Below are 23,473 nucleotides of genomic sequence, written 5' to 3' on the forward strand. Positions count from 1 at the left end.
GACACAGCAAAGGGTGGAGCAAGAGTGGGCGAAGGCCACTGTCCCTGTTACACCAGTCCCAGGGCCCTCATCTAAGGTGAAAAGGAGCAGGAGGCATCTGGGGAATAGTGCAGATCCTGGAGAAGAAAAGCAGGAATGAAAGGCTGAGCCCCTCAGCCTACCCCTTGTTTTGCTCCACAGCTCACCAGTGGACCATAGAAGGTGGTTTCTGGAGGTGCCTGCACGGAGGGAGAGAACCCCCGATGCAGTCTGGAGGAGACAGGCCGGGGTCTGTTTCTGGAAACTATCCCTCCCTGCAATCATGCCCGATTTCTCGGCCTGTCCTTGAGGCACCTGGCCCAGAAGGGCACCTTTTTCATCTGTCTGCTTCTTTTTAGGGAAGGGTGACAGGGACAGGCATTTGGGGTCATTGTCTGGGATGGATCCTGGACAGCAGGAGGCTGCTGCTTTTATTCCTCATCTCCGTCATCTGTCAGCCAGCGAGGCGGCCAGCAGCCAGGCTGCAGACTAATGAAGACAGAGTTGGTTCCGGCTGTGCGCAGGTGCTGCTTTCCCATTAACAGAGGTGACATTCCGAAACCCGGCTCATTACAGAGCAGACACCGGACCGGGCTGGGACACGTATTGATGGCAGCGGGGCCAGCCATCGTCTGTCTCAGCTCCCACCACCCCTACGAGAGCGAGAGAGAGAGAGAGAGAGCCAGAAAGGAGCTGCAGGAGTGTCAATCCCCAAGGCCCTTTAGTCGAGAGAAAAATGAATTCTTGCCCTCCTGCTCTGGCGCTGGTGGTGCGGTTGGCTACTCGGGGCGTGGGTGGGATCCTTTAATTAGATCTGGGTCTGGCTGGATGCAGCCTTCCCAGGAGAATCGGGGTCTGCTATGGAGACAGACATCGGGGGCAGCAAGGGTGGACAGGGCCCTGGAACTCCTCCATGGAGAGGCAAGACACCTTGTGTGCCCCTCTACCACAGGGAGCACCCGGGGTGGCAAGAGGGGCGCATAGTGTCTGCAGGTAGGACTGATCCCGGGGCTCTAGCCCACTGTCCAGGCAGGACACCCGCTGGCAGGTCCTCTGCTCATGGGGGAGCCGCTCTGCGCTTGCTCACTGTGCCCAGAGCCCCACCCTGCGCTCCAGCAGGGTGTCCCCGCCTCTGCCGCCCTGGGTTTCAAACCCGCAGCAGACGGAGCTCGGCTTAAAAATAACTATTTTGACAGTTCCGATGTAAATATGTGAACTGTGCGTGGGGCTGTTTTTCCTTCATACCTCCTCTCACCCCCAGATTCCTACCCCACCCTAACTAGGCTGGCTGTGCTGGTGGCAGAGCGCCGCCTTCAGGAGTCTCCCCACACAGACAGAAAGGACCCTTTGAGGGGCGCAGGGGTTGGAGGAGCCCCCGCCAGCTTTTAGCACACCAGGCCCCATTGAGAGGGCAGCAGAGCGCTTCCGTTTCCTGCCTGTGACCCGAGAAAGGAGGCGCTACCTGGACATCATGAGAGAATGAGTCACCCCTGACCTCTCCACCCCTACTGCCATCGTGTCACCCGTTATTCTGAGCCCAATCAGTGCACTATGCAATCAGGATATTACTGCCATCAGTGGCCTAGGAGAGAGGCAAGAGTGATCTCTTGCGATTTATGTTTTCAACGAACTCACCTGAAATGTGGCGTGAAACAGGCCCTCAGCACACTGAGCCTCACAGAGCGGGTTTTATTGCTTGTCTTTTTCATTCGGAAAGCAGATGGGGGCCGGTGGGTTGAGTTTTGTAGGTGAAGAAGCTTGAGATCAGACCTTAGTCTACTCTCTGTTTCATGGCCATGGAGCAAAAGGAAGGTTCCAGTCAAGAAACCCTCCATTCTGCAGACGAGAAGTCAGGCGAATTGGACCACAAAGTGTATCCCACCGCCAACACACCTCTCAGCCTGGGCAGAGTCAAGTAGAACCATCAGTTTTGGCATCTGTGGTTCCATCTTTGGTCCCCTGCTGTGCGTGGAACAGCATGGGGCATTTTATGGTATCATACAGGTTTCTTTGAAAGGACATGGAACAGAGTGTTGGAGTGAGCCAGCAGGAAGAAGAGAACAGAGGTCTAGAGCATCAGGGAGCCTGGCAGAGCCTTGAGGCGAGCCGGGTCCTTGTCCAGCTCCAACATCATTATTTGCCCCATCCCTCCACTTGCTGATGCTGTTTCTCAGATCCTGAGGAAGCTTCAGGAGGAAGTGTGAGGTCAGCAATGCCCAGTGTCCATCTCCCTCAGTTCAAGGTAGGGAGCACCAGTGGAAGTTCAGGTCATGACTCTTGGCAAAAGGAATTTGGGGGGACTTGGATCCACTCCCTGGGCCAATTGCTTGCAAGGTCACTGCATGTGGTGGTGGGCAGATGTCTAGAGATACTGGTGAAGAGAAAAGGAGGTCCCAGGGGATTGTGCTTTCACTGAACAGACATCCCTCCCCTTCCTTTGAGGCTCAGCTTAAAATCCACCTTTTCTGAGGAGCCTGCTGGATCTGCTGCTCTCTGGTCATGCTCTTAAGCTGTGGGGCCACAAAGCACTTTGCACTTTACCTAAGGTAACACATACCCTTTGTGCCTTGTCAGGTTGCTCTTTATTTAATCATGAGTTCCCCAAGTGACAGTGTGTGATTTCATTTCCCAGGCAGTTCGCCGCAGGAATGCAATATCAATGAGCCGGGTGGACAGGTCAGTGACCATAGCCCATTTCCACAATGAGTGGTAAGCCCGGAGCTTGCACCCTGCTGCCCACTGAAGACTGCATGGTGTGGGGCGCTGGCCTGTCAGAGACCGTTTGACATGCCTCACTGAATGCTGGCATGTGTGAGCTCCCATCTCTATCAACAGCCTCTCCCTTCCTGAGAAGAGGCCAGCTTCAGGTGCCAGTCTCCTGCCTGCTCAAGGACTCCCTGCTTTGGCAATAACTGAGAATCTCTGTCCCACCCATCCCAGTTGAATAGCTAAAGGTCTTCTTTGGTTATCTTGTATTTTGTTTGGGAGCCACACCTGGTGCTGCTCTTTGATAATTCCTGCCTCTGTGCTCAGGGGACACTCCTGGGTGGGGGGTGGCTCAGAGAACACTTTGCAGGGTCCATTATTGTCAGCAAGCAGCTTAACTATCAGCTTGTACTATCTCTCCACTCCTTTTTAACTTATTTTTTAAGCAAAAAAACAAAAAAACAAAAAGACACTTCATAACAGTCTCCAGGTACTCTTATCAGTTTCTTTCTATAAAAAACAAAAGCACTTTGGTGTTGTTCAGATAGTGCCGGGGTTAAGGTGCTACTGCTTCAATCTGGCACCACATATGGTTCCTAAGCACTGCCAAGGGGCACTCTTGAGCCCCAGAAGAGCCCCTGAGTGGGCCTGAGTGATAGTACAACAAGCAGAGCACATGCCTTGCCTACCGCAGATCTAAATTCAATCCCCTGCACCATAAAAAGTGTCCCAAAGCCCACCAGGAGTGATCTCTGAATGCAGAGCCAGGAGTAAGCCCTGAGCACAAATAGGACCCTCTCCCAAAACAAGAAATAGGTCCTGAGCAAAAGAGCATACAGCCAAAAACAATGAATAATAATGAATAATAAGAAAAGCATCTTAAAATTCATGTCATCATGGTGATCTACCTACCTACCTCCCCTACCCATTTTGTCTCCAGTCATGTTTCCTACTCTTTCCCTGAGATGTGGGTGACAAAAAGCCTGCCTCCTCTCAGTTTACTTCACAGCCAGGTGAAGCTCCCAGCTCCAGAGTTTGGGTTCAGACCTTCAGAAGCCTCCTTCTGGTTCTCTCCTCTCCATGAGCTCCTGACTTCCTCTGTGCTCCCTTCCCCAGCAGAGTTGGTGGAATATTGTTTAGCTTCTGCTGCTGCGATGTATCACAGTGAGAAATAAACACGGCTGCCCCATCTACCCTGACAACATAATTCATTTACTGCAAAAGGATATAATAAAGTCTGTTTATTACAGCAATTAACAGAGCAGCGTTTGCTGGCATGCTTTTCAGAGACAGCCCGAAAAGTGCTTACTCCAGGTGCACAGATTCGGGAACCGTGCAACTTGAGCCCAAATGAAACCAATTAGAAGCTTAGTAAATAGGTCGCAGTCATCCTAGAAAACTTGACAGTCGAGAAGTCAATTCAGCAGGAGGAACCACAAGGCAGGAGCCAAAGGTGAAGTAGTTGCATCTTTACTGACCTGTGTCTAGGAGTGGGTGAATAAAATGCTCTGCTTCCAACCTAGTCACCCCAGCTGCTGGTTCAAACCTCACTGACCTACATCGGAAAATGTGGTAGGAAGTGAGCACCACTGACTCTTGGGAAATAGAGGGAAGACCCGAGGCCAGGTGAGGAGGGAGAGAGGGTGGCTTTCATTCAACCTGGACTTGAAGAGCACCATGGGACTCAAGCACTGAAGCCCCAGGGGACTGTGGGGAAGACGGAGGCTCTGCTCCCTGCTGGGACATGGCTTATCTGGAGGAGGGCAGAGGGCAGAGCAGTGGGTTCCTGTAGTTGATGATGCCCAACTTCATCAAACTTAGCTCTCTAGACACCCGGGATTGGTCTGCACCTATGACATAAGAACCTATAAGAACTATATAAGAACCTATAAGAACTGGGCTGTGTTCCTGAGAACTATGCAACAGTGGTGAACAACCCCACCATGCATTTTTGGGAGCGGTGCTCAGGAGCCCCAGGAATCTTTATCTCCATGCAAGTAAGAAATGGAGTCCCTCAGCCAACTAAGCACAAGCTCAAATTAGAGGCAAACTGCCGAGAAACAATGCCCTGGCTGAGAGTGACCTCACAGGTTCCCCTTTCCTCCAAGATGCTTTCCTTCGCATGCCTTGAAGGATGAGGGCAGAAGCCAGCCCGGCCTTCCTGGAACAGAAAAAGGCAGAGCTTTGAGCATCATGAACAAGATGATATAAATAGCAGCATTGCCATGGCAACGGAGGCTGGAAGCATCCTCAGGATCTCGTCCGGGTCCTGCCATCTCCCCGCAGCCTTCCTCCTCCTTGCCTCTGCTTGGACAGAACATAGGGATGAGCCGAAGGAGGAGTTATACCAGCAGCCCAGGGACACCTTTGAATTCCTGAGCCTGGGCTGCCCAGGATTGAGGATTTATTCCCCTGACACGAGGAATTTTCCCAGGGATGGCCCTGGTAGCCTTCACAGCCCTGTTCAGGATGGTCCTGACCTTGTGGTTTTCCTGTGTACACCAGTTTCTGCTTCTGCTTCAAGGCCTGTGATTCGGCTCCCTTGGGAACTAGAGGGACATCGAGACCCAGCTGGTTCTGACAGCCAACATGGACGATTCCCTCAACAAGGATGCCTGCTCCAAGATGTCTCATGACAGTTGTAGGCACCATCTGTGCAGACGCAGGGCAAGGCCATGCTGCTGGCCCCATGCTCTCTCTGCTCAGCTGTAATCCTTGGACAGATTCTGCCCCTTTCCTGCTGGCTGAGTAGCCACCTTCAGAGGCAATGCTGCCAGGCAGTGGAACTGGCCTGCCAGAACCCACTGAACACAGTGCCCTGGGTGACCTTCCCTACTGAAGACCCATCTTTAGCTGCAGTCACATATACTCTGATGTGCCTGTGGGTGAGCTCGGAGGGAATGGGGCTCCCATTTCAGGTTAGACGTCCATAGCACTGGGCATCAGAGAATCAGGAGCTCATGCATGTCAGGAGCCCAATGTCCCACTGACACAGGTCACAGGGCTAAACGTCTATAAGCAGGGAAATGGCAGCTGGAGGCACATCCCATTGAAGAAGGCAAGGCAGTGAGATGTGAGCACCCCTGCCTGGAACAGAGCTCCCAGCAATTACTTAAAGGTAGACCCCGAGCTAGGTAATGGGCAATGAGCCAGTTCTAGCGATCCCATCTGCAAGGAGTAGGGTGGGAAAGAAAAGGAGAGAGAAGTGAGAGAGGAGAGGAGGAAGAAGAGAAAAAGAGTGGGGAGAGAGAGCTCGAGCAAACAAATGGTCTGACAGGGTTGGAGCTGGAGTTCAGGCCCAGAGACTTGATCCTTCGGGACCTGGCTACCAGAGGAAGGTTCAGCTGCAGGGACTGCTGGACTGGGTGGCACTCTAGCAGGGGTGGCTCTGGCTTTTCCTCATCCTGCCCACGTTCCCACACAGGCTCTGCAACAGCACAGAGCAGACTGGGCCCAGGCAACTTGTAGGCCCCGTCTCTACATCCCATGGAGGCTCAGCCATCTAGCCCAGCCCATATCTGCTCTTCAGAGGGATGCATCCACTGTGCTAGTGGAGGAAACTGGGTCACAGCATTAGACTATGAGGCTAAGGCCACAAGGTGGTCCATGTGCAAGAGGAACGCGGGCCAGGTTAACAGGTCCCTAACTTGGACCCTTGCCTCACACTGGCTACCATATGCATCTCCAGTTAGTTAAATTATTGCTTTTATTTCTAAAATAAAATCTCCATATGCATTTCTAAGATCCATATGCTACATCCCGCCAGCCCTTCCCAGGAGTGCAGAAGGGCAGGGCAATTCTAGGAGAAAGAAATCCTTACACTAGAAGTCCAGGGGTCCCAGGCAACATCACAAGAAACAGCACCTTCCCAGTTCATTCACAGATGTGGGACAAAAGGGACTCCAGGGCCCGGAGGCTGACAAGATCATGAAGTGGCATCCAACCAGATGCCTCAAAGGGAAGTACTCCCCTTCCTCACCCCAGGAGCTCAGAGAAGGAAAGAAATTCAGTAGAAGGAAGAAAGCCAGGTGCTAGAACCCCTCAGCGAAAGGTCAGGAACTGGAAGTCAGAGATGAGGCTGAAATCGCCACCTGCACACACCCCTTCCCAGGCTCTCCCAGAGGCAGAAGGGTGAAATACAGAAGAACCAGGATCACACCTGCCTGTGCCCCAAAGAGACAACAGAAGGCAGGTGTCAGACTCAAGGCAGCTGCTGCCACCAGCTTGATGGACAAGCACAGTTGCATGCAAGTTCCCGTGGGGCCACCTTGACCTAAATTTTCATAGTAGGGACTCAACTCTCCCCTGGGCTCACTCCAGGGGAGTGCTGGTGAGCAGAACCTTGCAGTGACTTCCCTGCCAAGGCTGAGCGATCAGGGAATGGGAGTCCTCTCCTGACCTCTCCTCTGGGTGAGCCAGTGTGGTCAGAATATAACACCCAATATTTCTAAGTCTGGATACAATTTCATCTTCTGGTGCAGCATGACTGGAGAGTGCCAGAATTTATGCCCCACTCCTGGGGCATAGGACCCCCCCCCATGAATGGCTCTGCCTGTCTTTGCTCATTCAAGGTCTCTGGTGTCCAACAGGGTGAAGTACTGGGAGCTCTTCTCCCTACTGCAGCCCCACTGACCTTTATTGCTGTTTCCCTGAGGAGGGGGCATATGCTTGGGATTCTTTGGCTAGGAAAGGATATAACGTACTGTGGAAGGCTGGGGCAAAGGTGGGGAGAGGATGAGGCAGAGGAGCCTTTAGCTGTGCCTCACAGCACCCGCTGGAGTCCCTCCATGCACTAAGCATGGCAAGACCAAGGCTGCCAGGAGCAGGTGCCCACAGAAACAGTCTTCCCTTAGGCCCCAAGAGGCATCTCTCAGGGAGGTAGTGGGGGATCAGACTAAATCCTCTAGAGAATGTAGGGGCAGCCTTGCTTGAGCTGATCTGTAGAGTGGCTACTGCTGGCACTGCCGGCCTGACCACTGTACCGAGACTCAGGCACAATGACAAAGGCTGAGCTATGCTGGAATGATGGGGTAACAGAGTAGAAGGAAAATCCAGGGAGGCCCTAGAGGATCCTTAGAGCTTTCCCTAAAGGCACCACATGTGGGCAGTTCCCGCTATGGCTTCTGAGAAGAGGCAGAAGGGTGAGGAGGCAGGAGTGTAGGGCTGGAGGGTTGCTGCTGAAAGCCATGCTGAAAGAGTCCCTGAGGAGGAGTCAGGGCCCAAGGAATGGGCTCCCTATGGCCAGGGGACATGGCTGGGTGAAGGGCCTCACAGGTCCAGGCACAGCAGGGATGGGGAGACACACTCCCTGCTGAGTCTCAAATGCCTCTGTTTACACCCACGCTGCCCTTCAGGCCTGGTCAACAACCTTTCACAGCTTGTGGGTACCCGAGGCTGCATCTTCTGCTTAGAAGATGACGCCTCAAATTCCGTGGCCCCTTGGGTCAGGCCTGTCCGCTGCCCTCTGGAAGGCAGCCTCTCTCACTTGCTGGCTCCAGGTAACATCTCCATGATCAGGAAGGAGCCTTAGTCTGGGCTCCCCAGAATCTTCTCCTGTAGGCTGGCATCTGCCTGTGAAGTGGGGACTGCCTCTCTCTGGAGGGGCCTGGATAGTGCTTGAGGAGGCAGATGCTGGGGCGCAGTCCACTGAGCAGAGCTGAACCTCCGGAGATTTTGTTACTGGCCTGGACAACAGTGGGCACTCTCAGGCCTGGGGCATGCTAGGACCCCAGGGGGCCCTGACTGTTCACACAGCAGTTTCCCTCTCTTTGTGAACATCCTCCTTCTTCCTCTTCATCTTGCAGAAGCCATGGAGGCCACAGAAGCAGGCGAAAGTGAACTGGGGCATGCCCTAGAACAGGCTGGGAGGCTGCTCACCAGAGAGAATCTGCAGGGGGAAAGGTGGGGAGATGGGGTAGTGGAAGAAAGGCAGGAGAGAGAAGCAAGCTGGGGTTAATGTCCCGGAGCACCCTGGGTCTGATTGGACTCATTGTCATTTTGAGCAGCTGGACCTACTGGTGAGGGGTACTAGCTGGTGAGGGGTTAGACCTGCAGCCACAGCCCCTGGAACCCCTCATTTTCTACCCTTTCTGAGGATGATGCCACTGCTCACTGGAGGCTATTGAGCTGGGCAGGGAGTGTCCAGTCTTGGTTCATGTCATGGGAGGGGCCGAGCTCCTGACACACCACACAGCACTCTGGCACCAGCAGTTCCAAAGGCTCCCATACTCCTTTAGGTCACAATGACTGGTGACACCATTGTAGGGTTGAGCAAATCTCAAAAGGCCCCTATCCAGAACAACCACCCCTGGATACCTGGGACTTAGTCAGGAGCTCTCCCATCTCCAATAGTGGGGATCCCTAGGAATACACACCCTTCCTTCCTCTGCAGAGAGGAGACAGCAGAGTCCAGCAACACCAGGCTGCTTTATTGACCCCAAGGCTGGCAAAGAGTCAAAGGGCAGGAAAATGAGCAGTGGCATACCTGGTATAAGGCTGAGACCTGATTCTCCTGGGGCAACCTTCCCTGACTCTGGAGGCTCAGCATTGAGCTTAGCATAGAGTCAGCACTGGTCCTTAGTAACTGAGCATTGCCCTCTCTGATCACTCTTTTGGGATGCCCAGCCTGGACCACAAGCACATTCTTCCACACATTCTCTCCTCAGAGCCAGCAGGTCAGCTCAAGCAGAGCAGCTGGGCACCCTGTTGGGAAGGCAGCTGCCTCAGGGCTGAGGTGACTTACTGGGAGCAACCCAAAGGTCAAGGCAGAGGGAGACCTGGATATGCAGGGTCGGGAATAAGGCAGCATGAAGGCCAGCCCAGTCCAGCCGCTCATGCAATGGGGAGAGCACTGGTAGTCCTGGGAGCTGGGATGTGCCATAGTGGTCAAGGTAGAGCACTGGGTTATACATGTGTGAGGACCTAGGTTCAATTCCCAGAACTACCAAACACACACACACACACACACACACACACACACACACACACACACACACACACACAGTCCTGGGCCTAACCACTAGGCCCAACCACCAAGTGATTCTATGACCTTTGAGGAGCCTGATATGCCCCAAGTGGTGGCTCCTGAGACAGTTCCATAGATCTGCCCACCCACCCTTACTCCTTATTTCTTCATGTCTGTGAAGCAGTGTGGAGGCCCAGCTGGCAGTTCTCACCAAATAGAGCCCACGGCAGAGCTGGGTCCTATCAGGTCCCCCACACCCAGTGTCCTGAAAACACAGCTAATGATGGTGATTAATAAGGACACTGCATTCCCAATGTCCAGCTGGATGGGCAGGAGGCCCGGTTCGAGTCAGCCTGGGTAGGTAGACTGGTCGTTCAGTCACCAGCTCCATGCACACCCATCTCCTGAAGGACAGAGAGCACAGTGCACTCTCCAGGATGCATATGAGGCACTCAAAACGTAACTATAATTCTAGCTCTCTCTGCAGCTGTCTCAGGAACCTTCCTCCTAGGGCAAACATAGAGAGAGAGACAAGGGGCTGAGGGGCCAGAGAGATAACACATAGTAGGGCATTTGCCTTGCATGCGGTCGATCCAGGACAGGTCTGGGTTCAATTCCCAGCATCCCATATGGTCCCCAAGCCTGCCAGGAGCGATTTCTGAGTGCAGAGCCAGGAATAACCCCTGAGTGCCACCAGTTGTTGCCCCCAAACCAAAAAAACCCAAACAACAAACAAACAAAAAAATAACTGGGGCTTAGATGCCCGGGGTCTTAGTCTTGGCTCAGACTCCAGGGTGCTATGTCACCCTACACAAGTATCTGTACTTCTTTAGGCTTCATTTCTTTCTTTCAGCGTCCCAGGAAGTTAATCAAGCATTATATTTAGACCCCGAGTGCAGGGAGCTGGAAAAGCACTGGGAATCCTAACATCTAAGGAGGAAGGGAGGGAAAGGTGCCAGGCTTCCCTTTGATCAATAACTGTAGCACACAGTTCCCTGGAGTGAATGTCAAAAGGTTCCATCAAACAAGAATGCATTTAGTTACTGGGAAATACCAGGGAGAAACCATAGGTACAAGGGAAGGAGCATTAGCCCCATGAGCGAGACAAGAATTGCTGAACCTCATACCCCCAGCCCGGCCCAGGACTCTGGTCACTTAGAACCCACTACTTTCCCTCCAAAGCTGCCCTGTCTTCTATTTGTTTCTTTTTGGTTTCTGGGCTACACCCAGCAGTGCTCAGGGGTTACTCCAGGCTCTGTACTCAGAAATCACTCCTGGCAGGCTCAGGGAGACTATATGGGATACCAGGGATCGAACCCGGGCCTGTCTAGGGTCAGCTGCATGCAAGGCAAGCAACTTACCATTGTACTATCTATCACTCCGACCCCAAAACTACCCTGTCTTTTAATAGCCAAATGTAGGTCCTGAAGTCACTGCTCTTCCCCAGGGCTCTTTTGAAAAGATGAGACTGATCAGCTATTTTGCTCATTGTAGGGTTTTCTTGTTTCCTTTCCCTACTCCAAACTCCAATGTAGGTTAGTTTGGAGTAGAAGGAGGAGGAAAAGGATCCGAGGAAAGGAAAGGAAAGGAAAAGGAAAGGAAAGTGAGCTCAGTCTTCAGGGTGCTGGCACCTGGGTGTCCCAGACAGAGGCTGAGCTATCACAGGGTCTGCCCTGCACCCAGCTGGGCACTGGCCTCCACCTCTCCCAGGCACCTCTCCCAGGTGGAATTTGCATAGCAAGGCCAGTACCTCCCAGCCTAGAAGCAGTCATAGTCTGTCCTGGGGAGCACCGGTGTCTGAAGTCGGGGTACCCATTCCCATTCCAGTGCCCCCGCCAACCCTGTTGTCCTCCAGCAGAAAGTTGAAAAGTCCTTGACAGGTCTGTGTTCCAGGAGTCTAACCCTTCCCTGCTGACCTTTCTTCTCAACCCCCCAGGACTGCCTGTCTGCTGGTCTCTGAAGCTGCTCTTATTCTAGCTCGTTGAGCCAAAAGTGTCTGAGTGCTTGGAATGGAACAATCTGGGGTATCTGTGGAGCAGCAAAGAGCTCTGGCCACCCACCTCTGCTTTCCCATCCACACTCAATTTTTGTGCCCCAGAGGACCCAGAAATGGTGGCCCACAACAGAAAGGCCCACCTAACCCTGCAGACCCTGGTTCTGCTTCTGTCCACTTCTCCTCATTGGAGCTTCCCCAGCTCAGGGCCATGCTGGCCAGTGGTTAAGGAGCAGATACCACCCTTTGCCTGACCAGACTGCTCCCCACCAAGCAGCACCCTCATACCCTATGCCATAAATACTCCCAGTTCTCTAGCAAAGGGGGCTGTGGAACACTGGAGCATGGACAAATGGATTCAGCTAGCAGCTGTGCTGGAGGTACAAGTCCCACCGCCACTCCCCAGCTCCTTCCCTGGCCATGAGGAGTCTCAGTGCTGCGATGAGCCAGGACTTCTCCAAGATATAAGGAAATACTCTCCCTCCACTCCCCACCCCACCCCCCAGGTAAGAGCAAAAGAGAAGTGACCCAAGAGGTGGTGCACCCCCCAGCAAGAACAAAGCCCACCCCCCCTCCCAGCTCCCTTTGGCCCCAAGCCTCAGTAATTAAAATATGAATTCACCTTCCCTCCTGAGCCATTCATCAGTGCAGGGAAGCAGCTGCGGCTTAGGAGACCGGATTTGGGGGATTAGCTCTGGTGGTGGAGCAGACACACCAGGAGAAAGAATTAAAACGAGGGGGGTGAATTGGACTTTCTCTTTCCACCTCCTCCTCCCAGTCTGGGCTGCACCCAGCCTCATACCCCACCTCCCCCTCAGTCTGGCCTCTCTAGGTCGCTGGGAACTGTAGTCTCCCCGGCCATGCTGAGACACGCGGCGTCCAGGGCAGGTGGTGGCACAAACTACACATCCCAGAACTTCTCCCGGAGTTGGCAGCGGCAGAGCTGGGCAGTCTTCCCTCCTAGAGGAGTCCAGTTATCTTGCCAGGTTAACTCCTTCCTGGCACTGGAGATGAAATGCCCAGTGATTCAGAACTAGGCACCTTCAGGGGCCCTGGCATGCCTACCTGGGCGCTGATTCTGATGTGCCCATCCTTGGAGAAAGAGGTGGAAGTCTCCTTTCAAGGCTGCCTGCCTCCCTCCAGACATTTATTCACAGTTCTGAAGGACTGGGGAGCTATGGCAATTGGAGGGATCAGAACATGAGTAGCCCCAGCACACACTCCCATCTTTCCCCTGCTTAGCAGAGGTAAACCCCACCCCCCATCCACCCAACCCCAGCACAAGAATTGTCACCCAATTGGTAGACCAGCTCGGAACCACGCTGCCAGACCCCAGGACAGATTTGAATGTCCTCTGCTCTCAAATGGGCAATTTCCCATTTCCCATAACAGCCAAATGACTTCCAACAAACATAGCAGAGATTCCTGGGATCCCTACTGAATATAACAGCTGGGTTCAATAGGGTCACCTTTCTTCAGGCCTCTGGGATGGAACTTAGGCTGCTCAGAATCCTTTGCTCTTAGGACAACTTGCTACCCTAACAAAACAGTTATGTGAACTCAGGAACTGCCTTTCTGTAGCTCTGCCCCGCTGGGACAGGGACCCCAAAAGTACTCAGACCCAGGGCTGCAAAAGAAGGATTTTCTCCCACCAGCTTCTGAGTCCCTAATGTGGTTGTACACTGTCTCCCACCCCACCAGGACCCTTCCACACCCCTTTTCTTCCATGAAATTCATGCCACCAACATGACTCAGCACCCCCTACCAAGAGCCTGGCCTTGCTGGCGTGGCCTCTGGCCTCATCCATCTGTTCCTTCTCCAATACATGCCCAATGCAGGGCCTTCCCCATAAACCAGGCAGCAGGACTCTGGGAAGGGGCCCAAGTGGGGTGAGCAAAATAGGGGCACTGCTCTAAAGGACTTCTTTTCAGAGCTGGGACCTCAGGGGGCAGGGGTCTGCAACAGGGCCAGTCAAGCTCATTCTGAGTCTGGGGAGGTGGGGCAGGTGAGAAAACCCCAAAGAGTAGGAAGAAACCCCCTCATCTTTGTGTTTCTTTTACCATCTGTGCAGGAGCAAGAGGGGAAGTGGCCAAAATCAGCCTCAGAAAAAGCCCAGCAGATTCGCTGTGTTGCTTGCTTCTCCTACTGTTTTCACCCCCCCCCCCCCCACAGAGCTCCTGCTGACAAAGGATAAGAATGGGGACCATAGGGACATTTGTGAAAATGTCACCAACAGGGATCTTGTGGGAGAGTCCCTTGGTTAGGACACTTCCCAGTTTTGACTCTTGTCCATGTCTTCCTACTGGGCTCCCCTCCTTCCTGCATGATGTGGAGAGAACACGGCACAATTCCTCGCCCTGCTTCTCCTGGGCATCTCCTTAGTTTCCTTAGGTCCCAGGCATCCTCTATGTGAAATGGGCTATTTTCAGAATTAAAAGTCAGAAGTTTGGGCCCGGAGAGATAGCACAGCAGCGTTTGCCTTGCAAGCAGCCGATCCAAGACCAAAGGTGGTTGGTTCAAATCCCGGTGTCCCATATGGTCCCCCGTGCCTGCCAGGAGCTATTTCTTTCTTTCTTTCTTTTCTTTTCTTTTTTTTTTCTTTTTTGGCTTTTGGGCCATACCCGGTGATGCTCAGTGGTTACTCCTGGCTGTCTGCTCAGAAATAGCTCCTGGCAGGCACGGGGGACCATATGGGACACCGGGATTCAAACCAACCACCTTTGGTCCTGGATCTACTGCTTGCAAGGCAAACGCTGCTGTGCTATCTCTCCGGGCCCGCCAGGAGCTATTTCTGAGCAGACAGCCAGGAGTAACCCCTGAGCACCGCCGGGTGTGACCCCAAAACAAAACAAAACAAAAGTCAGAAGTTAACACGGGGAAGTTGAGTAGATTCATCCTGCCACCATTATAGAGGGCACTGAGCTAGCTGTCTAAGTCCAGGCATTCTGATTCCCTAGTGCAGACCTCTCTGCTTGGCCCATGGGTCTGCAGGCAAGGGTGCCTGCTCCGTAGCTCCATCAGACTGTTGCTCCATTTCTAGCTGCTGGAGTCTCCTGGGATGGCTGCACTGGAGTGAGGCAGATTAAAAAGGATGGAAGAGGCAGGCAGAAGAAGATCAGAAATAGGCAGGAAGAACGAGGCAGATGGGGACAGGTAGGACAGGAGAGCAGGATCCCTTCCCAGACCTGGAGAGAGGGCAGAGGAGCAGAGTAGGAGCTAAGGGCAAAAGCTGGGGGCAGGGAGAACAGTTTAGATGGATGAGGTTACTGGAGGCTGAGCCTTCTCTCCCCAGGAGGTTGCCCCACCACCACCACCACCACCCCTCTCCCTTTTGGCCACTGAGGAGTCTGGAAGTGGAGGATGCAGAGGTGACCTCTGAGGAGAAAAGTAAGATAGGCTGGGAAGCAAAGGATATCAGGAATTCTGAGCATCTCAAGGGCTGATGTCTGGCAGCCTGATCTGAGCACAGCCCACTGGCCAGAGGGGAACCAACTCAATATCCCTGAAGATTCCCTTCCATGGATTTTAGCAAAAAAGCCATCTCCAGCCTCCTCTCAAAAGACTTGGCCAAATTTATATGGCCTAGCCCCAGGGTCACAAGATTCCTGAAAGTCCCCAAGTAGAGCAACCCCTGGTGGCACTTCGCAGCTGGGGCTGGTGGGGAATGTGGGGCTGTGGGAGGAGCAGGCCCTCACTGTAGCTCATGGCTTTTAGCCCTACATGAGTTTGGATCAGCAATCACATAGGAATGAAAAGCCATAGGCCACGGCAGAGCGAACAGGATCGACAGGGAACAGGATCGGCAGGGATTCGGGACCGCGCAGCCCTCCTGTGAGGGGCCGAATGCATCTCTCACCCAGCCCACCAGCCCAGGCCCCTGTAATGAGCCTCCCATTCTTGCCCTCAGAGGCCCCACAATAGGCTCACTGGGATGAGGACTGGCTGGCTGGCTTCCTGGCCATACAGGAACCTCCTCGAATTCTCTCAATTGCCTCCAGCCCTTGTCTGGGATCAGTAATGGCCCCCAGTCCCAAAAGAGAATAGGCATGGGGTGGTCTTTTCAGTGTCTGCACATCTGCTCATGCCTTCAATGTTAACCCTTTCTAGTCCAGTCACAGGAAGCAGAACCAGAAAATGGTCTGAGGAAAGGAAAGCAGAGGAGCCTTCATTTTCCATTGCTTTGGAGGGCAATCAAATTCCCTGATTAGCCTCCAGTTTGGGGGTTGTCCCACTCCCTAGATGAGGCCCTGTGGCTCCAGCTGCACCCACTGTAAATGGTTTGTGGGCTGGAATTTGTCTTCAGAATAAGTAAAGCAAGCCAAAGGTCTGCATGATCCTAGAACCAGTCCTGGGCATGCTGCAGGGAACTGCATTCTTGGCCTCTCACAGCTTAGCACAGATAAGCCCAGTAGAGTGCATAGCTGAGAAAAGCCAAGTTTCCAAGCTTGAGAACTAACTGCTTGTCGCTTCCCTGAAGTGTCCCTTTCCTGCAAGTGTGCCTGCAGGACCAAGTACAAGGAAGCCCCAGAAGTGCCTTAATCTCTCAGGGACACCCTCTGACAAAAGAGCAAGAGACTCAGGTCCCAATCAGATGCCAACTGCCAGGCAACTACAAGAACCGCTACACCCAGTGCACCCCTATACGGCTGCTTTCAGGATCTCTGCTAGATCCCAACCCTGTATCTGCAGGGTTTGTGTACACATAAACACACACATAGAATACACTTATATAGACATGTATGCATGCATTTACACACATGCATAAATGTACCACAGGCACGCAAATAAATGCATATACATGCACATGAATACGTGCATGTAGGCATACACCCACATATGCATTCATGTAGGCACATATATATTTACACATATACATGAACACACATTCACATTTACACACAAATACTTGCATGTATACTCACATACATATGCACTTATACTCACAAATGACTGCACACACGAGCGGGCGCGTGTGCACACACACACACACACACACACACACACACACACACACACACCATACCGGTTGTTCCCAGGCAACTGGACAGTCTTCCACTTCCTATCTGAATCTTAGGTTATTGGCCCTGTAGCGTCTGGTTCTCCTTCCCTTCTATCCCGATGGGGGTCCCCAGAACCTGCACCTGTCAAAACAAGATGGCTCCAGGCAGGTAACTTCAGTCTTCTAAGGGCAACCAGACCAGGAACTAGAACCCAAAGGGCCACTCACCTGCTGTTCCAGTGAGGGCCCCTCACAGGAGCCTTCTCCAGCCCTGAAGGCCAACACCCAGCCTTATTCCACTCACCCCAGATTCCACCCAGCAGGCTAGGCCACTTCCTCCTGCACAGGACAGGTGAACCTGTCCTGCACTCAGCCTATTCAACCTGATTCATTCCAGAAGATTTGACCACCAGCAGCCTGAAGGGCCCAGCCAGGCTGGGGGCAGGCTCAGCAGGGAAGGCCCCAGGTATTCCCTCAACCCTGACACTCAGCTTAGAGAACAAAGATCTCATTGAGCCTCCCTCTGGCTGTCTGGTCAGTGAAGCACAAACCTCTTGTATCCATTCTCTTTTGATCTCACTCTCTCTGAGCCAGCCTCATATTACTCAGGCCCTCCACCAACCTGTGGAGAGCTGGTTTGTCCTCTCCTTCCCTCATCTTTCTCTCCCTTCTTTGCCCTGTTGCTCCCCTCTAGACTTTGTATGGTTTAGTTCTGGGGAAAAGACCTGAGGTAGCTGCTGTCTAATGCCTCTGTGGCCCTCATGCCTCTCCTCATCCTCATGGCCACCTCTCAGTCCTCCATTTCCTGCCCCCTTGTCTCTGTGGTTTTTTCACAACCCACAGAACTGCTGAGGTTTAGCCTCCATGCACCCCATCTGGCCCATTCTCAAATTCCTGGACTCTACTGATCTGTCCCAGCTTGACTGCAGGGGCCCAGAGTAGGGATGTGGGGCCAGGAGAGCCTCAGCAGAGGCCTAGTTGAGCTCCAGCTACCTGATAAGTCCCAAGTAAACGCCTTCAAGAGAATCAGTTCCAGGTGTTTGGGACCTAAGGAGTGAGAGGAGGGGACAGTGGGGAATGTGAGGGAAGGGAGACACATTTGCTAGCCTCACCTCTCACTTGTTCTAATCCTGACTTTATAGTGAAAGGTCATCACTTGGGGGACCTCTGGGATGCATGTCCCTCCTCAAGCAGGGCATCTCCAGTGTTCCTATTCCTTAATAGACACCCCATACCATCTGAAGGGGAGAGCTAGGACCCAGGCAGATATAGAGACCACCCCCACAGGATGATAGTAGTTCTCTCTGGCTTTTCTGTTCTGATTCTCTAAGCCAGCCCCCTCCAGTGTTAGATTATACCTTATTTTACCCAAAACAAAGATCATCCCTGGTTTCTTTGCATTTATTTGTTTACAACATGGACTTACCCTGAAACAGAGATTGTCTTACATGGAAACCTGGGTGGGATAGGGCTCAAAACAGCTGGAGCTATCTGTCCTTACTCTGTCCTTACTGCTCCACCTGGGGGTGGTCTCTGTACTCAATAAAAATGATAGTTTTGGCAGGCAGATGTCTCTCCATACGAGGTAGGAGATTGTCAGACTACACGTGGTTCACCCTCAGCCTGGTTTGGATTATTTCATGCGCAATCCTGATTCAGCCTCATTCACCTGGGATTGCAGATAAGGCGCATGGGGTGATTTTACACTCCGAGTTTGGCCTCTAATATGAACAGATGTTCAGAATTTCCATGGAGCTTTCCCCCATGTCTACCACCTGTGGCCCCTCCATTTCTGGAGAAGTTTCCACCCCTCCCTGGCATTCAGGTTTGCCGTGCTGCTGAGCCAAGGATTCAGGAAGCTTCTCTTGCCCAACAGAGGCCCCATTCTTGGGGCTGTTGGCTCTCACAGTCCCCCATGACGCTGCACATTCCTGACCCTCTGGCAAGAAGCTGAGCAGCCCCACTGCTGCCATCCACCCACCCGGGCCTGCCACAGCCATAGTTGGTGGGGGCAACCAGGAGGGTGACAAGGAAGTGGGGACAAAACTGAGCAGAAGAGAGAATAAACTGGAAAGGGGGGCAGGTGGAATGCAGGAAATGATTGAGGAGAAAAGGGAGGGGAGGAAGGGAAGAGATGGAACACAGAGGAGTGGAGACTTGAAGTCACCCTAATGGCAGCAGCATGGCTCCTTCATTCCCAAGAAGCAGAGGGAGGCTCACAGACTGAGAGAAGAGGCAGGAGAAGGATGTGGAGTCTGAGCACAGGAGAGCAAAGGGCTGAGGGGGCAGTCAGCAGTAGGGCTGGAAACATACACAGTGTGGGAGTAAGAGCTGGCCAGGGTCACCCAGGGACCCTGACCAGCCTTGCCCGAGGCCATCAAAGGCCTTGCAAGAATGCTGTTCCTTCAGCAACAAGTCCCTAATGCTCACAGCTGCCCGATGAATAGAAAGCAACAACTCCCTTTCAGGAGGTTCCAGTCCTACTGTCAACTTTAAGGGTATATTCACCTAGAAACTTGGCCCTCATCAAGCAGAAGGGCTGTATCTGCTCCCGCTGAGGATTACCTACTTGGGAAGCACTTTTTAACTCGGAAGCGGGAACCATGGCCTCTCAGAAAAGGAAGCAGCAAGTGGCAGAGATTGGCCCTAGCCCAAAAAAGAGCTGAAGAACTAGAAAAATGGAGCCAGAGTGATAGTACAGAGAGCAGGTAATACACTTGCCCCTATACTCGCTGACTCAGGTTCAAACCCTACCATTTGGTTCCCCAGACAGTGATCCTTGAGTGCAGAACCAGGAGTAAGCCAGTTGTAGCTCCAAACCAAACAAAAAGTGATTGGGAAAGAACTGCTCCAAAGGGCATGAGAAGGCCTCCTATAGCAGAGTTAGTGAAACCCAGGCTGCAGGCCATGGCTCACAGGTACCACCAGGCATGCACAGGTCATCAGTAAGTGCTGGTGCAGTCATGGTCTAGAAGGGAGTTAGAACAAACCTACAGTTCAATAAAGTCAAGATTTCATGAGTCTACCTTGCATCTTCATAGGCATATGTATCCTTCAGGGGGCCCAGGATATGGACACTGGGGCTTCAGGAAGAGATAGACCATGTGGCTCTTGGCCACCTGATGGAACTGGAAAAAAAGAAAAAGAACAAAAGATTCAAAATCTCCCAGATTTCAGATTTGGTTTGGGCCTACAGCTCCCTCAAGCTGACACTGTCTGGTCAGCTAAGTAAAGGAAGGACCCCTTTAGGTCACTGGGTATATGCCCTGGCACCTGGACCTATGCTTGTGGCAGAGGAGAGGTGGAGAGGGCACTGCTGCCCTTCAAAGATTGTGAGTCATCTGATTCTGAGACTTCCAACTAGACAAGCCTTAGGATTAGGAGTATAACTGCAGCCAGAGCTGACCAGGCACAACCTCCTCCGCCCTCAAGGGCTTGAGGCCAAGAACAGAGCACACTCCCTACTCCCTACTTGTAGTCCACTAAGAAACCTTCTCCTGAACTCAGCCCACCACTCCCCCACACAACCCCAATCCTTGTGTTCCACATATCTACTTCAAAGCATGATCAGCTCAGGATCTGTCCCTGGAGCCTCAGGGAAAACGAGGTGCCCAGTGCACAGGAGCACCGAGAGATCAGCTGTAACTTGCTTTTCCCCAGGCACTGTCTCTGGCTAGCTCAGAAGCCTGGCTTCGAGGCCTTCTCAGACAAATGGGAACTCCCCGTCTGGCAAGGACCCTAGACTCTTAGAGGAGGGAAAGCAGGCTGAGGAGTGCTCAGACTGAGAAAGAGCCAGGGGAAGGGAACACAAAGGCCTGAGCCAAGCCAAGCTGCAAGCCCTGAACTTGCAGCCCCTGAGTGTTGCCTCTAATCTCAACAAAGCTCCAGGGATGGGAAGAAGCAACTGGGAAGTGCTTGAGTCCCCAAGTCCAGCCTGAACACAGAGCTTCACTCCTGCCTCTCAGAGCAGTTAAAGAAAAATGCAGCAGAGTCCTCCATTGGCCCTCGGCCCTCCCAGAAACCTCCCGACCGACCGAAGGTGATTTCAACCTAACAATTCATGAAAATCAAAACCTTCCAACAAGTCTACCCAGGCCCAACCCTTACCCCACTCCTTTCCTGCCATCCCCCTCTTCCCACTGTGGCCTCACCTTAAGGATGTCACAGTTGGGCCCCAAGCCCCTGTGGCTACCTCTCAGAGGAGGAAGCGAGAGGAGTGAGAAAGCAGCAGGCACAGCTTGCAGTCCTAATGTGCACCAGTGGGACAGACCCCAGGCAGGTACTCACAGAAGGTGGGCCCAGACAGGCACAGGCACAGGACAGCATCTAAGCATCATAGCCATCCCCTTGGACTCCTCTCTGTACTTCCCAAAGCCTTCACACTGCCTGTTCCAGGTTAAAATGAGCTTCCACCCTATTCAAGACTTCCTCCTTCTTCTTCATGCCTTGAGAAGAGTAACCCAGCTGGGGTGGGGGGGGGGGGAAGAGAGAGAGGGGGAGAGAGAGGAGAGAGAGAGGGAGAGGGGATAGAGGGGGAGAGAAAGAGAGAGAGAGGGAGAGGGGGTGAGAGGAGGAGAGGGAGGAGGAGAGAGAGAGAGAGAGAGAGAGAGAGAGAGAGAGAGAGAGAGAAGGAGAGAGAGGGGGAAGAGAGAGAGAGGAAGAGAGAGAGAGAGAGGGAGAGAGAGAGAGACAGAGAGAGACAGAGAGACTGTAGGACTCTTCTTTCTCCTGACAGGTTCCCAGGGGGACAATGGGAAGCTGAGAGACCAGTGGTTTCCAGACAGGCCTCAGTTCTGTGCCCCTGAAGGTTGCATGCAGTTTTCAAGCCTCCCTATGGCACCCCTGGGGGGGGGGGGTTCTGTGAGCAGGTTCTCTTCCCCCTCACTCTGACCAAGGCAGCTTCAAAAAGTGCCATTTCCTTCCAAAGACAAGGGAATATTTTCACTCCTTCCTAAGGCAAAGTTGTTCATCGGTGGACAAACCAGTTGGTTTCAAAAACCAGCGGGGCTGTAAAATCAGACCCAAGAGGGCTGGGGGTGAGGTGGGGTGAGAAGAGGCAGAGGCGGGTGTCTGCACTGCTCCCGCAGGGGTGCCCTGACCGGTCAGGAAGAAGGCGGCTCCTTAAAGCGCCCCCCCCCCCCAGCGCCCTCTCCAGCACAGACGGGTAGAGGCAGAGATAAGGCCCTTCTCGCGGCAGGGGTGGGGGGGGGTGCGCCTATTCGGGACCCTTTCTCGGGAACGCTCTCTGCTTCCTGGGGACCAGCAGTTGCATCCCGTCTTAGGTGCGTGGAGGCCTGGGCTTTGGGGGAAGGAAGCAGGTGAGAGGCAGGCCCGGACCAGGAGTTGGTTCTGTCCAGGGAGATGATGAGATGGCTTCGGAGGTCTCTCGGGGACCTGGGCTCCATCAACCCCCACGCGCTCGCTCTTTCCGCCTTTCCCTTCTTAGCACCGGAGTCTCGCGGACGGCGGGTCCCCCAACCCACCCGCCCTTCCCCCCACGCCCCGAAAAAGGGGGAGGCGCCCAGCGGGAAGGGGAAGCCGGGGCCACCGGGCATTGCTCTTCAACACGCCCCCCATCCCACCCGCCACAAAAACCTTTAAAAGGAACAAAGGCAGCCGGGGGCGGGGCAGGGGGGTCCTCTTCGGCTAACCTCGCGCGGGTGTTGACGCAGCCCCGCCGGCCGCCCGGCAGCTCTGGTTTCCAGGTGCGCCCCTCAATCCACATCCAGGACCCCTGCCCATCCGGACACGGGCCCCCCAACCCCGGCGCTCGGACGGAGCGGCCAACCCGGCCCCGCGCCGGTGTGCCCAGGAGCCCCCCGACTCCCGCACTTGCGCCCGGCCGCTTTCGCTCACTACTCACAGTTCGGTGCTCAGCCGGCTCCTCTCGCACTCGCTTCCTTTGTCTCTTCCCTTTTCTCCAACCTCTCGTCCCTCCTGGCCCGATCCGGAGCGGCCGCTTCCAGCCGAGAGAAAGAATTCTTCTCAATGGGGTTTGCACGGAAAGCACGCACACAGAGCGCGCGCACACGCACACACACTCACACCCAATCGATGCCCAAACCTTGTGTGCGAGGGGGTCCCCGTCATCTCTGCGGCTGACTCCGGAGTTAATTAGGAAGCCTATTTCGGAGCGGCATGCATATGCATGAAGGTAGGAAATGACAGGCGACACACACACAACTTCGGGGCAATGGGTCCGTCCGCGCCCCCCACGGCCAGTCACCCCCACGGCCTCGCCCCCTCCCGCCTGCGGGGCTCTGGGAGACGAGACGCGGGGGGACCTCGCAGGACACCCCCCTCCCTGCGGTCGGGGCAACGCCTCCACGCACGGTTCCACTTCGGGGCCCGCGCCGCCCAGCAGGCTCTCCGCGCACAAACTCCTGGCTTGTGCTGTGGCTCCCGAGGCCCGGCGAGGGCGGGACTCGCGGCTCCCGGGTCCGTCCAGGCTCCCCGACACCACCACGAACCTGGGGTCCCGCCGCACCCCCTACCCCCGGCCCGGCGTTTTGCACGCGCGCGCGCGCACCCACCCACATCTGCACGCTCGCTTGCACGCGCGCTCACGCCGGCCGGCACACGCTCAGCCTGGCGCTAACAAAGGAAGAGGAGCCGGAGCTGCCTTACTTTGCCGTCCCCTCTCCTCTCCTCTCTGGAGCGGCAGCCAGCCCGGGCGTCGCGGGGTCAGACCCCCCCCCCTAACTACTACCAGCAGCACCAGCAGCCCCAGGCGCCCCCACCCCAGACGGCAGCGGCTCACTCCCCGGCCATGGGAGCCCAGGCGCCCGCGCCT

The 23,473-nt window shown here is 54.1% G+C and overlaps 2 protein-coding genes across 4 annotated transcripts in view; both read right to left on the bottom strand.

Annotated features, from left to right (window-relative positions):
• The window catches only part of KLHDC8A (kelch domain containing 8A), a 120,104-nt gene extending 97,530 nt beyond the window's left edge, over nt 1–22,574 (bottom strand). Inside the window, exon 1 of the mRNA XM_049771009.1 lies at nt 22,544–22,574. The gene's annotated coding sequence lies outside the window, so the exon portion shown is untranslated. The remainder of the gene's footprint in view (nt 1–22,543) is intronic.
• BLACAT1 (BLACAT1 overlapping LEMD1 locus) lies at nt 6,889–22,684 on the bottom strand. Of its 3 annotated transcripts, none has more exons than XM_049771003.1 (2): nt 22,544–22,684; nt 6,889–8,611 (listed from the first exon to the last, which is right to left on the bottom strand). In XM_049771003.1, the coding sequence occupies exon 2, from the start codon at nt 8,570–8,572 to the stop codon at nt 8,471–8,473; it is 102 nt and encodes a 33-aa protein (XP_049626960.1). In that variant the 5' UTR covers nt 8,573–8,611; nt 22,544–22,684; the 3' UTR covers nt 6,889–8,470. The 3 variants fall into 3 exon arrangements, with proteins under 3 accessions (XP_049626960.1, XP_049626961.1, XP_049626962.1); XM_049771004.1 differs by lacking the exon at nt 22,544–22,684 and adding an exon at nt 19,707–19,795; XM_049771005.1 differs by lacking the exon at nt 22,544–22,684 and adding an exon at nt 12,304–13,140.
• Between the last annotated feature and the right edge of the window lie 789 nt (nt 22,685–23,473).

This window comes from Suncus etruscus, chromosome 3, assembly GCF_024139225.1.
Source record: "Suncus etruscus isolate mSunEtr1 chromosome 3, mSunEtr1.pri.cur, whole genome shotgun sequence".
Lineage (NCBI taxonomy): Eukaryota > Metazoa > Chordata > Mammalia > Eulipotyphla > Soricidae > Suncus > Suncus etruscus.

Coding starts and splice junctions, on each gene's coding strand:
- BLACAT1 (XM_049771003.1), bottom strand. CDS start 8,572: ATGCCCCAGTTCACTTTCGCCTGCTTCTGTGGCCTCCATGGCTTCTGC.